General features: G+C 38.5%; 1 protein-coding gene across 5 annotated transcripts in view; it reads left to right on the top strand.

Moving 5' to 3' along the window:
- FRMPD4 (FERM and PDZ domain containing 4) overlaps positions 1–13,014 on the top strand; it is a 418,847-nt gene that overhangs the window by 350,648 nt on the left and 55,185 nt on the right. For 4 of the 5 annotated variants that reach the window (XM_054817292.1, XM_054817298.1, XM_054817307.1 and 1 more), the window contains 2 exons: positions 438–598; positions 2,756–2,858. In XM_054817292.1, the coding sequence (XP_054673267.1) occupies positions 438–598; positions 2,756–2,858 (264 nt within the window). The remainder of the gene's footprint in view (positions 1–437; positions 599–2,755; positions 2,859–13,014) is intronic. The other variant, XM_054817314.1, reaches the window with a different exon arrangement.

Raw genomic sequence — 13,014 nt, 5'->3', positions numbered from 1 at the left:
ACCAAATTTCAATGTGTGTCCTCTCTTCTTGCAGAAGGCTACCAGACTCTAACTGGTATGTTTTACATTATGAGTAGGTCACACTATTATTTTTCCCTTCCAAAAAATGAAGGATGAAAAATTCAAGCACAGATAACAAAGGCTTTATTGTTGGGTTATTTTTCTTTCATATATGGAATATGATTAAATGTATGGTGTCAAAGAGAGACCTCTTTATAGGTTGATACTATTGATTATTGTTTGAGACCTGCTAGCAGCGTTATTATTTTATGTATAAAATAATCTAATAGAAAATTATTAAGTTGATGGTTTAGTTCCTCTAGTGAGAACATTTCAGGTATTCATCTCATATCGTTGCAGAAATTGGTCAAGTAGATACCACAAAATCATGTTTTAATGATTTTTTTCCTTTTTCCATCTTTTATTTTTTTTCACAGTCACATGACACAATCAGCCACATTTGAAGACCCTCGAATAGAGAGCTGCCAAATAACCCCTCCAGCCCCTCGGAAAGTGGAAATGAGGAGGGATCCTGTGCTAGGATTTGGGTTTGTGGCTGGTAGTGAAAAGCCAGTTGTTGTACGCTCAGTAACACCAGGTATGTTTTCCCCACCTGACCCCAGAAGCAAACTTGGACTTAATCTACTGAGGTGAAATACAGTTACAAATTTGAGTACTGTTAAAATATTCAGGCAGACAAAGTAAGCAGAAATACTAGGTAGGATTTTAAGCCTTGTGTTACCCAGCAGTTTCCCTCCTTGCACTCATTTTTGAACATTATGTAAATGTGTTAACAAAAAGCCAGTTTTAGGTTACTGCTCTGAGCCATTACTGTTGTTTGCCTGAAAAAAAGCTGACCCACTTCATTCAAGGAAAGAAGGTCTTCTTCCTGTTACGTTTATATTGATTTGATGTCACCTTCATTGCCATTGAATCAGTGTTTTCAAGAGGTGTGTTGAGTTGTGAGATTAAAACTTACACATTTTTCATTCTTTTCATCATCAGCTTCCCAAAGAGAACTAAGTTTCTAACTATAATATTTGGTTCTAACTATAATATTTGGTTTTGTAAAAGAGGATGTTATTGCCAGCATTTTGGTTGTTGGGGGTTTTTTTAAATGTATAACTATGTGGCAAAAAGCCAGGTCAAAATAGATCCCTAAACATCTTACCTGGAGTGAAAACGAGTGAGGTTTGTGGTATTTTTGAACTTACGGGGGACCAGACCTGGGACTAATCAGTCTCTCAAATCATGGGCTCCTGCTCTCTATGCTTAAAAGTTCAGTTGTTACATAAAATTGCCTTGGAGGCAAGGGCAGGGATTTGACTTTGCTCTTGTTCGATATGTTCTCCAGAACCCCTGCAGAGAGCAGAGGAGAGGCAAAATTGACTTTGTGAAGTTCTGATGTCATTTACCCACGTGTGTGCATTGATTATATTTGTATTGTTTTCAGATGAAGCAAGCAGTGTAACTAATATTTGAACTAGATCCAGACAGTTCTTTTCTCCCAAGTTAGCATTATTAATGTAGTTTTATATTACAGTTCAGTTTGGAAAAGGTGCTTATTATATTCTGTTCCAGGTGAACAAGAGGAAAGGTGAGCTCAGGACAACATTCTCCTACACGGATTTGTATCCATTTATGCTGGATATATAAGTGAAGTAAAGTTTTCAAACAGAACAGAGGAAAGGAACAGCGTTAGCTCGGTTGTTAAATGAATTGGTTTTGATACAGAAACATTTTGTTTTAAGGCTTTATCTTCATATTGGCAGTATTATTGGGGTTTTTATGTATCGTCATTGCAGAGTTTAAAGACAGAAGACTAGAGACGATATATTTTTCACTAGCAGTTGTGATGTCACACCCTCTTCTGGGCATGTAATCATGCCGAGAAGCAAAGTATTATGTGCATTTTATAAAGCATAAGCTCAATATACATTTCAGCAGTGTCAGAATCCAAAGCACGTAGACATGTACATGTCTGATTGTCTGCTGAGACTAATGCTAAATATCTGTGTCTAACTGAAAGTGGCAATGCTTTTGGATGTACATGAAACTTGTGTTCATCAAGTGGGAGAAATCCAGAGAGAAGACACTCAGAGACCGGAGGTATAGAAACTTACTGTCTTCCAATTGAAGGAAACAGGTTTGTTTTGCCCAGAACAGAAAAGTCAGAGGAGAGACCTGTGAATGGCTTTCAAATATCTAAGTGATGTTTCTTAAGAAAGAGGAATAAGATGTTCTCCAGTGTTACTTTGCCTGGGACGGGAAACAATGTGTTGGAACAAGGAAGATCTGGTGCAGACACCAGGGAAAAAGACTTCCTGATCTTAACAGTAGTTAAACAGGATCATATATTTACAGGAAAAAGTAGTCATCCTCAGGGTGGTCTTACAAGAGTACCAGCCAAACATTGATCAGGGTAAGGTATGGTTCGTCACATCTTAAAGGGTGAATTAGGCCACCTCTTATGGGTTATTTTCACCCTCCAGAAAATCAAGCCCTTATTTTTAGGTAGCTAGGTGTGGGTTTGGAACATAATTTGAGGAACCTCAGTAGGAGCTGCTAAGCCACCAGCTTTCAAGATTTTCCTGGCGAGGAAGTACTAGTAATATCAGAAGTAGCGTTAGTGTCAAACATGCCATTAGTTGAAGAAAAAAACCCACTCATAGTATGTGAACAACAGAGTGTGTCTGTGCATTTACAATGGTCTGCTAACCTGTGCTTTTTTTTTTTTTTTTTCATTTGTCTCCAGGCGGCCCCTCTGAAGGAAAGCTTATACCAGGGGATCAGATCATAATGATTAATGATGAGCCAGTCAGCACTGCTCCAAGGGAGAGAGTCATCGACCTTGTCAGGTAGTTGATGTCCTGTCACTTAAACTGTGAACCCAGTGACTTTTTGTCTGTGCAGTCATTTGATAATACAGCAAGTCTTGCCTTGTCATGACTGAGAAAAGAGAAAATAATGTTACTTTAGTCATAATGAAGAATGGTGAAGTATTTTAATATTAAAATGAAGTGTCCTCATAAATGTCCTTTGGATAATTGAAAAAAAATGCAATAAAATATTGGAACAGCTCCAAAATACATGGGTATCAAAAGAGGAATAGTATTCACCTCGTATTTATTTTTGGTATGGGTTGTTGAAAAGAGAATTCCTGGAGCAAGGCAGCTTCAGTCGCTGTTGCTCTATTGCTTTTTTTTTTTTTTTTTTACATGAAGAAAGTTGAGCCAGGTCTGTTTTATGTGAAGGGGAAAGAAAATGTGGTGGGGTGATTTTTGAGAGCAGGTGTGTGCATGTAAATGGGAGTATGTAGGGAAACTCAAAGAGTGTTTGGGTGGATTGCAGACAGGTGAGTTTGCGTGACAAGAGCAGGCAGATCTGTGTAGATAGGAGGCAGAAAACAAGACAGAAAAGTGACAGTGGAGAGTGCAGGAAAGGAGAAATGTCAATATTTGTAGTGGGATGTAGAAGAAAAGAAAGTACAGCGACTGACAAATGCTTGGGATGTAAAAAAAGATGTGATGTGGTTCTCATAATAAGCTTTGCATTTTGAGTAACAAGGAATGTTAGTACATTGCATAGAAAAACGAGTAGTAATTAAAAAATTAAACATAAAAATTATTATTTTAAATCCCAGTAGCCTGGTTGTTGGACACCAGGTTTTTTTCTGTATTTTCCTTCTCATTGGTGTAAACTCTGAATTGTTGGGTCTAGTTGATTCCTGGGAGATACTCGCGTTTTAGCTTTGCAGATACCTCTCCTCAGAATTGGTAGCTGTCAGTGTTGTCATTCTTACTCATGTAACTTTGAAAAGTCACATTTTCTTCCAGAAATTCAGGCAGGAGGTGCCACGATAGTTGTACTCCTCTTGCAGATCACAATTTGAACAGATGAGTGCTCATTTGCTGGGGATTCAGCTATGAAGCAAACTTCCAAAGGAGATGTGGAAATGGTATAAAGATGCCAGCAACACTGTTGCCTTTATCTGTGTTAGGCAGGTTTGGACAAAATACAATACATTTTCAGATATATATAAAGAAAGTGTTAACCTGCAAGTCAACTAACAGAAACAGCACATTAAGAGGGAACTTCAACACTTGTTTTTGTGACAAAGAGACCCCATGAACTGCAGGAACTGTTCTGTTCCTAATAAATTTCTGTCCTGTGCTCTGTATTGACCATCAGCATAAACCTCACAAATGGGTCTTAAACTCAATTTTGATCTGTTTCTTCATAAAGCAGTCATATTGCAGTCTACATTCTTTCCCTGATTCTTTGATATTTAATTAATGAGAATTAGAATCTCTATCTCATTTCTGTGCTGCTAGCAATATGTAGTAATAACAACAAGGAAAATAGCCTGATTAGGCCCGAGACAAACTGAGTTTATTGTGTGGCTGATTCTCTGTCTGCCTTCAAATGAGAAACTGGATAAGAATGTCACCCTTCCCAATTATGTTGACTCCATAGGTAGTGCCTTAAATTAAGTGTTGTTGCATTCCAGGGGAAGCTTTTGGTGACACTTCTCTTTCTTACACTTTAATTCTAGCTCTACGCTCGAAATCTATCTGCTGTTGGGATTTTGACAGAGACTCATTCTTTGATGAGACTCAGAGTGAAATGTATTGAGGTTGTATATTACAGCATTTTAACTGAAGAGCTTTCTTTTCATGCCAGTGGGGACACCTGGAATGACTAGACACTGTCACTGTACAGTCCTGACACTGTAGCAGAAGCAGTTCTTTACACCAATAAAAGAATTAATCCCTTCTGTGTAATAGAAGGTTTTCATACGGGTTGGATACATCTGTAACTTTGAAAATGTTTGCTTTCAGTTTTCAATGTGCATGGAAGCAACTTTGAAATCTTGTTTTCCAGCTGGCAGCAGTGTATCTGTGGTCGGCAATGAGTATGTTTTAGATGCATAGGTTAGGCAATGGCTGTAATCACAAAATCGTAGAAGAATCGAGATGGGATTTCTGGAGGTCATCCAGTCTAACCTCTTGCTCAAAGCAAGCTAGTGTCAAAGTTAGATGTGGCTGCTCAGCACTTGCCGAATCAAGGTTTTAGTATCTCCAAAGATGGAGATTTCACAACCACACAGGGAAGTTGCTTCCATTCTTAACCAGTGGCCTTGCAAAGATGATAGAGAGCAGCTTTTACAAGACATGAGCCCACTCCCTCAGCAGCCTTAGATGCATCCCATCTAGGCCCATGGACTTGAGCATCCCTCTTGCCTAAGCAATCTCTAATTCAGTTTTTGCCTACCTCTATTCCCTAAATTCTGCCACTAAGCTTAGGGACCAGGGTGGCACACCTTGCCATTAAAGACCAAAGCCAAGAAAGCATCGAGTACCTCAGCCTTTTCAGTGTCCTGGTGAAGTCTGCTCTTCAGCTTGGACTCCTCTTCCTCCTTTCCCTCAGGATCTTACACCGTACCATCTTGTGGTCACTGTAGCACATTGATGAAAAATTTATATTCCAACACCTTATTTTTTCTGTGATTGCATGGTCTCTTGCTGATTAGGTATAACAAGGTATTTTTTATATTCATGATGTGAAATTCTGTGGCTATTTTTATGCAGCTTTCCCTCAAAGCTTTTTGTAAAGTCAAGAAACGATTTGTCTTTGTAATTGCAGAGAGTGGGGAAAAAATTAATCTACTTTCAAAATACAGACATAAAGATCATAGTATGCCAAGCAGAAAAAAACCAAACTGCATGAGAGAAAAAAAGGGCAGATTTCATAACTAGATTAGCATTATGCTTTAACAAGCTTAGCAGAACTCAAAACTTTCAAGCAAAAGTATACACAAATGTTAGAATTTAAGTCAATCTGGAATGTTAAACATTGAGTTTTTAGTGTAATGCAATATTTAATTATTTTCCAAGAAAACATTGTTGGGACATTTACTAATGAAAAGAGTTATGCTATTGAAGGAAAAGAAAATGGAAAAGACAATTTCTGCTACGATCTATCTAAAAGCAAAAAAGATTCAGAATGTCTACCAAGAAGGGTATGTGAAAAATGTCAATTAAATCTTTTTTTCATTAGGAGAAAGCATGTCCTAAGCAATAAATTTGCTTTGTTTCTAAGTTTTCCACAAAATAAGTCAGGGTGATTTTTTTCAGATAATTTTTTTTTCCTTCAGCCTTTTTTTCTTCATTGTGTACTTTTTACTCCTGCCAGGTTAGCAATAGGTAGACCAGGCTTTTAACAAAGTCCCTTTTGTGTAATGGTTTTACTACAGGCAAATGCAGGAAGATAAAGGGAGAACATAATGCAGAAATTTTCACATTGTCTCTTTATTGCATTTTAATATTTTAATTATGTGTGTGCTTTCTAAACATTCATTACTGAAAATAAGCTTCCTTAAGTAGAAAACTGTATTGAAGCCATCTCTGCTGACTCCAGGGGATACTCAGCAGGAACCTGGTCAAAGATTTTGGTTTGGTGGTTTTTTTAAGAATCGAGGGATACTACTGTATCCTAGGAGGTCTCGGGTCTGGAGATTATTGGGGATATTCATTATAAATATCCCCTGTAGGTTGTTCTAATCCATCTAATTCTTTGGCCCTGCTTTACTGACGACATTTAATTAGTGTTCAAGTTGTCCTTTGAAAGCCAAGGTTGCAGAAATATGAATATAGTAAGGACTTAGTATTTCTGGATAATGTTCAATGGCTTTTGCGCCACATTATGTTCTCTTGAGCTATTTTCAAGCACAAATCCAGAAGTCATGTTTATGGTTTCCCTTATAAAGAGAGATTACCTTTATGAGTGTCACTTACCGCTTCAGTCTAGATGTGTTTCATTCAAGGCAGAAAGTTATTGAAGTTGGAAAAAGAGGAACGAACAAGCCCAGTTTTCTAAAGGTATCGTTACAATCCAGGCAAGGAGCAAGCTAACAGAATACTAAGGAAGATGTATTTGAAGTGCAGTTGGTTCAAAATTGTAGCAGGAGCTACTTATCTTGGTTTTATTTTACTGCCAATACAGATTCTGTGACTTAAAGCTTTTCACACATACTTAACAATAAGTACTTTGAGATAACATTAAAGTCATTACACGATGTAGCAATTTTTTGCATATTTGAAGGTGAGCAACAATGCAAAACTAACATATTAGAAGGTATATTAATGCATTTTATCAATTAATTGATTGTTCAGAGGTGCATGTATTTCATTATCATTGGTTAATGTTAACTTTGTATTTTTTGGTTGATTAAACTGATTCTTAAAACCTTCTTTTAAAACACTTAAAGAAATATATCTAGCAAATAATTTGCCTTATAATGTTTATAGGCAATTTCTGTAACATAAATGACTTAACTTGATTACATTAGATTGTACTGAGCATGCAAGTATACAAGGATCCCAACATATGTAAAATGTCTTCTTAGCAAGATGTTTTACTGAAATTTTAAGTGACACACAGATGTACTGCTTACCCCATAAAGCAAACTCTGAGTAAGGCATGGTTGTGGTATTTTGTTCATATTTCGATTACAATAGTTATCCGGGCAGCCTGTGAGGAGAGATGGGCACCTGAAGAGGGTGATCTGTCCGAGATATGGGTTTTGGAATAAACTGCCCTGTTGCAGAAAGCTTTATTTGTGCATTGAGTAAAGAAGGAGCACAGAAAACTATCCTAGAATAGAAACCTGACTTCTAGGTTGCTAAATTAGGATAGATTAGTCCTGTTCCTTGAAACTGTAACAGCAGTAAATTAGTATTTGACGTCCTGTGGAATTCCACTAGAAGACTTTAATTGCAAAGTGAGAACTGAAAAAGGTGAAATTCATTAAGGGCTTTTCTTTCTTGTTGACTCTATTTTCTGTTTAAGAGAAATGACTCAAAAACCTTTCTGAAATAACTCTTGCTTTGGCAAGTTAATGTCATGGCAAGTTTTCATCAAGAGGATCTGGAGGATTCTTTCAATTCTGTAGTAGAATTTCTGTTTTAATTTTGTATTTCCATAAGACTGGAGAGAAAAAACCCTCCAGGTTTTCAGGCTGCGTGTTGCATTTTAAGTGCTAACCTGAATTTAATCAATACTGACCCGTCTCACCATCGTCATGGAGTGGATGAGGATTCTGTCAGTGCCGTTTGACTCCGTGTGTGTCAGGAGACCAGTTTGCCTTCTCTGCATCATCATAGCTAAACGCAAGTGCAGAAGGGAGCTCAGCGGCAGTGCCTGTCATCATCACCTTCTCACAGCAGCCGAAAGTAACACTTTTCAAATGTAATTTCTGTCTCTAGGCTTAGACTGTTTCATATATTGGATCAAGCAGGTTTGGTGGGCTTAATATTAAAGACATTCTTTCTTCATCAACATCATAGAGAAAAAAATCAAGCATATTAAGCTATTAGCTCTGATGCTGCTTAGCAAACCAAGAATCTTGAAGCCTGCTTTTCCTGAAAAACCAGTCATGCGGACCTTTTAATCTGAAGGTGCGCCATTACACTCCCAGTTCAGTTATTTAAATCCAGAGGCAATACCCATTTTGTTTCAGGCCTTAATCTATGAATTGCTAGCGGTTTGGGTTTTAGATACATAATGCTGAACAGAGGGATGAAATGTTGGACCAAATTAGCTGTAGGAGTTTTACGAGTGACATTAACGGAGATAAGCTTTCTGCCAGGGCATTTAATTAGCTACCTCTAATCAGCTGGCCCAAGCATAGAGCTGGGAGTCACGATATGAGAACTCAGTTCCTGTCTGACTTGAGGGGTATTGTTAGATGTGTATCTTCTACTTTTTGAGGCGTTTCTGCAACATGATACAAAGATAACTTAAGTACTTTGAATCGGCTGCTGCACTCTAACTGTGAGAGCTCCGATTTAGTATTGTCTATGGTACGTTTTTTTCTCGGCTGCTGTGGTGAGGTGCTTCTGGTACTTGAGCTAATATAATGAGAGCTAATTCAGATCTCTCTAGATTTTAATTATTAATCTGTAATACGGTTTCAGAAATGCTTGCCCACCTTTTCAAAGGCCTGTAAGAATTAAGCTGAGTTGAAAGCTGTATAGAGATACTAGTTGTTATTGTTAAAATCAGTACCAACTATGGAAATTGTTCTCTTTTAAATCCATTGTATCTGTGAAAGCATGCAGTCTCATATCCTTACTCTGTTCTTAGCAGAAAGTTGGCTGACATGGTTTAGAGAGGTTTGGGCTCAATAATTCAAATGTTTGGAATGCTGAGAACTTAATGTATAAGTTTCTTTTCATGTTCAGCATGGTGGGTGCCCCCTGGAGTTAGCAAGTCTAGGGTCTTTTTGAAATTCTAAGGCTTGATGTGTCGTCCGATTGAAGTGGTGTGTCATCATCTTACTCTGTCTAGAAAGAGGAGTCAGCCGTGATGAATTTCAGGTCAGCTGTTTCATAGCAAGTTACTTTATGGTAACTGAATGCAAGGGTATGGACAGAGATGTGGAACAGCCGTGCCCAAAACACAAACAACTGTACAAAATACCTTCTTCAGATGTGAACCAGCAAATGTTGCTCTCATTAGCTTGTTCCTACAAGCAGGCTTACCGCTTCTCGCACAACTGAACAATCCATGCTTGTCTGCATGGAGGATTTACTTTGAAGCCAGATGCACTGATGTGAATGTTTGACAGTAATTGTTTCCATGTAAAGTCATACAAATGAACACCCAGCTTTCAGTGTGTTATGAATTAACCCTTCCATGTCATGGATTTCCTCTATATTGTGTGCTCTGCAATAGATGTTTATCCACCTTTGTGCTGTCGCTGCAAGCCACATGCATCAAAGGATTACTTCCTGTCAGAATATGTAGCAGGAGGCACCTAAAAATCTCATGTCCTGTGTTTGGGGTGGAGGGGGTTAGAGAGGATGTGTCAAGCTACAGAAATCTCATGCTTTCTCTTTCCTGACTCCATTATCTGTCTCTTTTGGGATGACATTTCCAAATCATAAAAGATTATGTTGGGCAAGCCAGCCCTCCACATCATGCTGTTGGTACTTGAATATTCTGTGGCTTGTGTGGATGCCTTGAGGACAGTACTACAGGACAGCCACACTTATACAAGACAAGCGCCGTGGTATGGAGCAGTTTAGTCGGCAGAAAGCAGAAAACAGGGAGGACGACCGGACAGAGACAGCTTCAGGAGCTTGCTTGGGAAGCACCAGTCTGTGCAGAACAGTCTCTGGGCTCAGAGAAGCAGTATGGGCTGACAGGAGAGGATTGTGCTGTGCATCTGGGGCTGCCAGCAAGGAGTGACTGTGAAGTATGAAGATGACAGAGACGTCTTCACCACCGCATTTACAGAACTCACAGAGCAGCTCTGCCTTTCCAGAAGTGTGTGGCTGCCCTCACTGGGAAGTTTACAACTGCCTCATCCTGCCAGTCAGTTACTGACTGATTCAGCGCATACACATCAGCTAATGAAGCTATTGTAATGGAAGACAGCCATTTTTGAGAAGATATGGTAGTTGCAAGGTATAAGGCCCATGATGCTTTGTGAAGCACATGTGGACAGTGGTGGCGTCAGCATTCCCTTTTATCCTGACACAGTGATGGACATTTGGATCATAGAAATTAACTGGTTTTTATCTACCGCCTAAATAGCTTCAGGATGACAGAGAAATGCTTTTTTAAAAGACTGAAAGGTAGACAGACGGCAGTATCAAGCAAAAGGCTTGTAGTTACTATGAATGATACCCAAATGCTGTACTTTGTTAGACAGCAAAGGTGATGTCAAGAGCTGGGAGGCAAATGTGATATTTTTATGGTTTTGTAAGTTGACCCTCGGAGGGTTGTGTCTGCTACAGGTGCCTTGTATCAGGGAAAGGCAGAAAGATTTTAGTCTCCTGTTTTTAAGGAATGTTATTTTGGGGGTGTTGGGTTTACATGCACCAGTGCCCATAGAAAATACAAAAGGTAGTTTAAACTGTTGAGAGAGAAGGATGAAAAGACTGTGACCAATTTGCAATGTCTTGTATAGTTTCATGAATTTGAAATACTTTTAGTCTTTAGCTGTTAGTTCTGTGGAAGCTCCTGGCAGTGTCTGTGTTTGAAGGGTTCTGTACATTTTACAAAAACTAATCTATTTGTCAAATTGGAGAAAATAAAGCTAGCATAACTGTTAGTGAGGTGGCTATGTGTGTCTTTTTTATAGAACAGTGAGAACGGAGGGTGGGGGGAAAGCAAAAATGATTAGCTTTTAGAAAATCTTGAACCACGTAATTGGAAAATATGAAGAAATGGAGGTCTTAAGCCATTCTCCTTGGGGCTGCTGAGATACTATGGGCAGTTGGCATGTTGAGCGGTGGTGTAATCCCATGTTTGCAGTTAAGGGAGCACTTTTTTTCCCTGTCAAGGTGAAAGCAGCATTCCCTGGGATGGGAAGGAGATAAGGAGAATGACTGGGAAATGGGTAAAACCCTACTCAGAGCAAAATGTCATGGAGAGGTCTTGGTAGATCATGGTTCATTGGTATAATGGTGTAATTTTAATGAATTGTGTAATGGAAAGCCAACTCAGGAGTTCCTGAAGATGGCAAGATCTTTCTCTGGCTCTTTGGTGTGTTGATGCTATGTCTTTCTGGCTTTCTCACTCTCAGATTTAGTTTTTAGTATCACAATCCTATTTAATTTCCAGTCTACATTTAATCTATTAAGTAAAATAAAATGCAGAATAGTGCCTCCTGAAGCCGTGTGCACCCAAAAGGTGGCTGTCCCTCATAACATGAGGGTCCAGTTACAATGGCTATCTCTACACTTCCATTTCATATCCCTGCTCTGACAGCAATGCTGCCTTTCAGTCAGCCAAAGGCATGTGGGGGTGACAGTGCTTGACGCCACTAACTTGTAGTTTGTCTATGGAAAATAATAAAAAAAAAAAATAGTAGAGATGAGAAGTACCAGGCTGAATACTAGTCTGATAAAACTCTCTCAGTCCAAACTTCTTTTTGATTCAAGGATGTCTAGGCTTAATTATGTTGTAAGAAAATTGGATCTGGCTCTCAGTGCAGTTTACTTTAAATTTTCGACTCTTTTTGTGTTGGCAAGGCCTAGTTATTTTTGGAAGCTTTTTCAAAAATATTGAGAATTAAGATCAAAAGGCTTAAGATGGTCATTAGCAAGTCCTTTGTCGTTCCTGCTTCCCTCCAATAGGAATAATTTTGTGACTCAGAATCTTTCTTAGCAGTTGATAGTATAATGTAATTGGAATAGAAATGTTGTAGGGACTTCTGTGTTGGTCGATGGACTAGAAAACTTAGAACACAGAATTAGATCATTTTTAATTTAGCAATAGTACAGCCAACGAGGACTCCCAAAATTGCCAAGAGATTGCGTATCTACATCTAATTTTATCTGATGTGCCCAATCAGAAGGTTAGTTAAAAGGGAAGGGGAATGGTTTTACATATTCTGACTCATTAGTCTCCAAAGTGAGATTCCTCAGTTAAATATTACCACCGATTGGGATGACTCTTGGTCATAGTGGAAGGTCAAAGGACAAAATCAGTTTCTCATTAAACAAAGGATCTGAGACAAAAATGAGTACAAAATAACAATGGCTAAAAATAAATTCACCTTTAAAAATATCAAATGCTTCAAAAGGCAGTTTAACACAGTAGATTTCTGTGGGATTTGTTAGTCAGCTCTTCCTGGTTTGATTTCTGATGTGACAGTTGATCACTCACAGGAAGTACCAGTACTGAGAAACAGCACCATTTGTAATTTATTACAAGCAACACACAAAAAGTAGTGTAAGAGAAGCATTTTAGCTTCCACTTTAGCTCGTATAGGCTTTTTCCCAAAGATACCATTCTCTGTTTGACTTTTTGCTTGACTTGAAACATCCAAGTCTTCACAGACCTCCTGGAAGCAGCAGCAGTAATAGGGGAAAGATGAATCACGTGTATTTCACAGCAGGTGACTTCCAAAGGATGTTGGTCTTAGTCTTACTTTGTCTTCATCTGAGAAACCAAGAGAAAACTGGTTCTGAGAAACCAAGAAGTAAGAAATATCTAAAC

This window comes from Grus americana, chromosome 1 (assembly GCF_028858705.1).
Source record: "Grus americana isolate bGruAme1 chromosome 1, bGruAme1.mat, whole genome shotgun sequence".
NCBI lineage: Eukaryota > Metazoa > Chordata > Aves > Gruiformes > Gruidae > Grus > Grus americana.
Note: the sequence above shows the minus strand (reverse complement) of the source record. Positions and strands in the feature narration are given on the sequence as shown.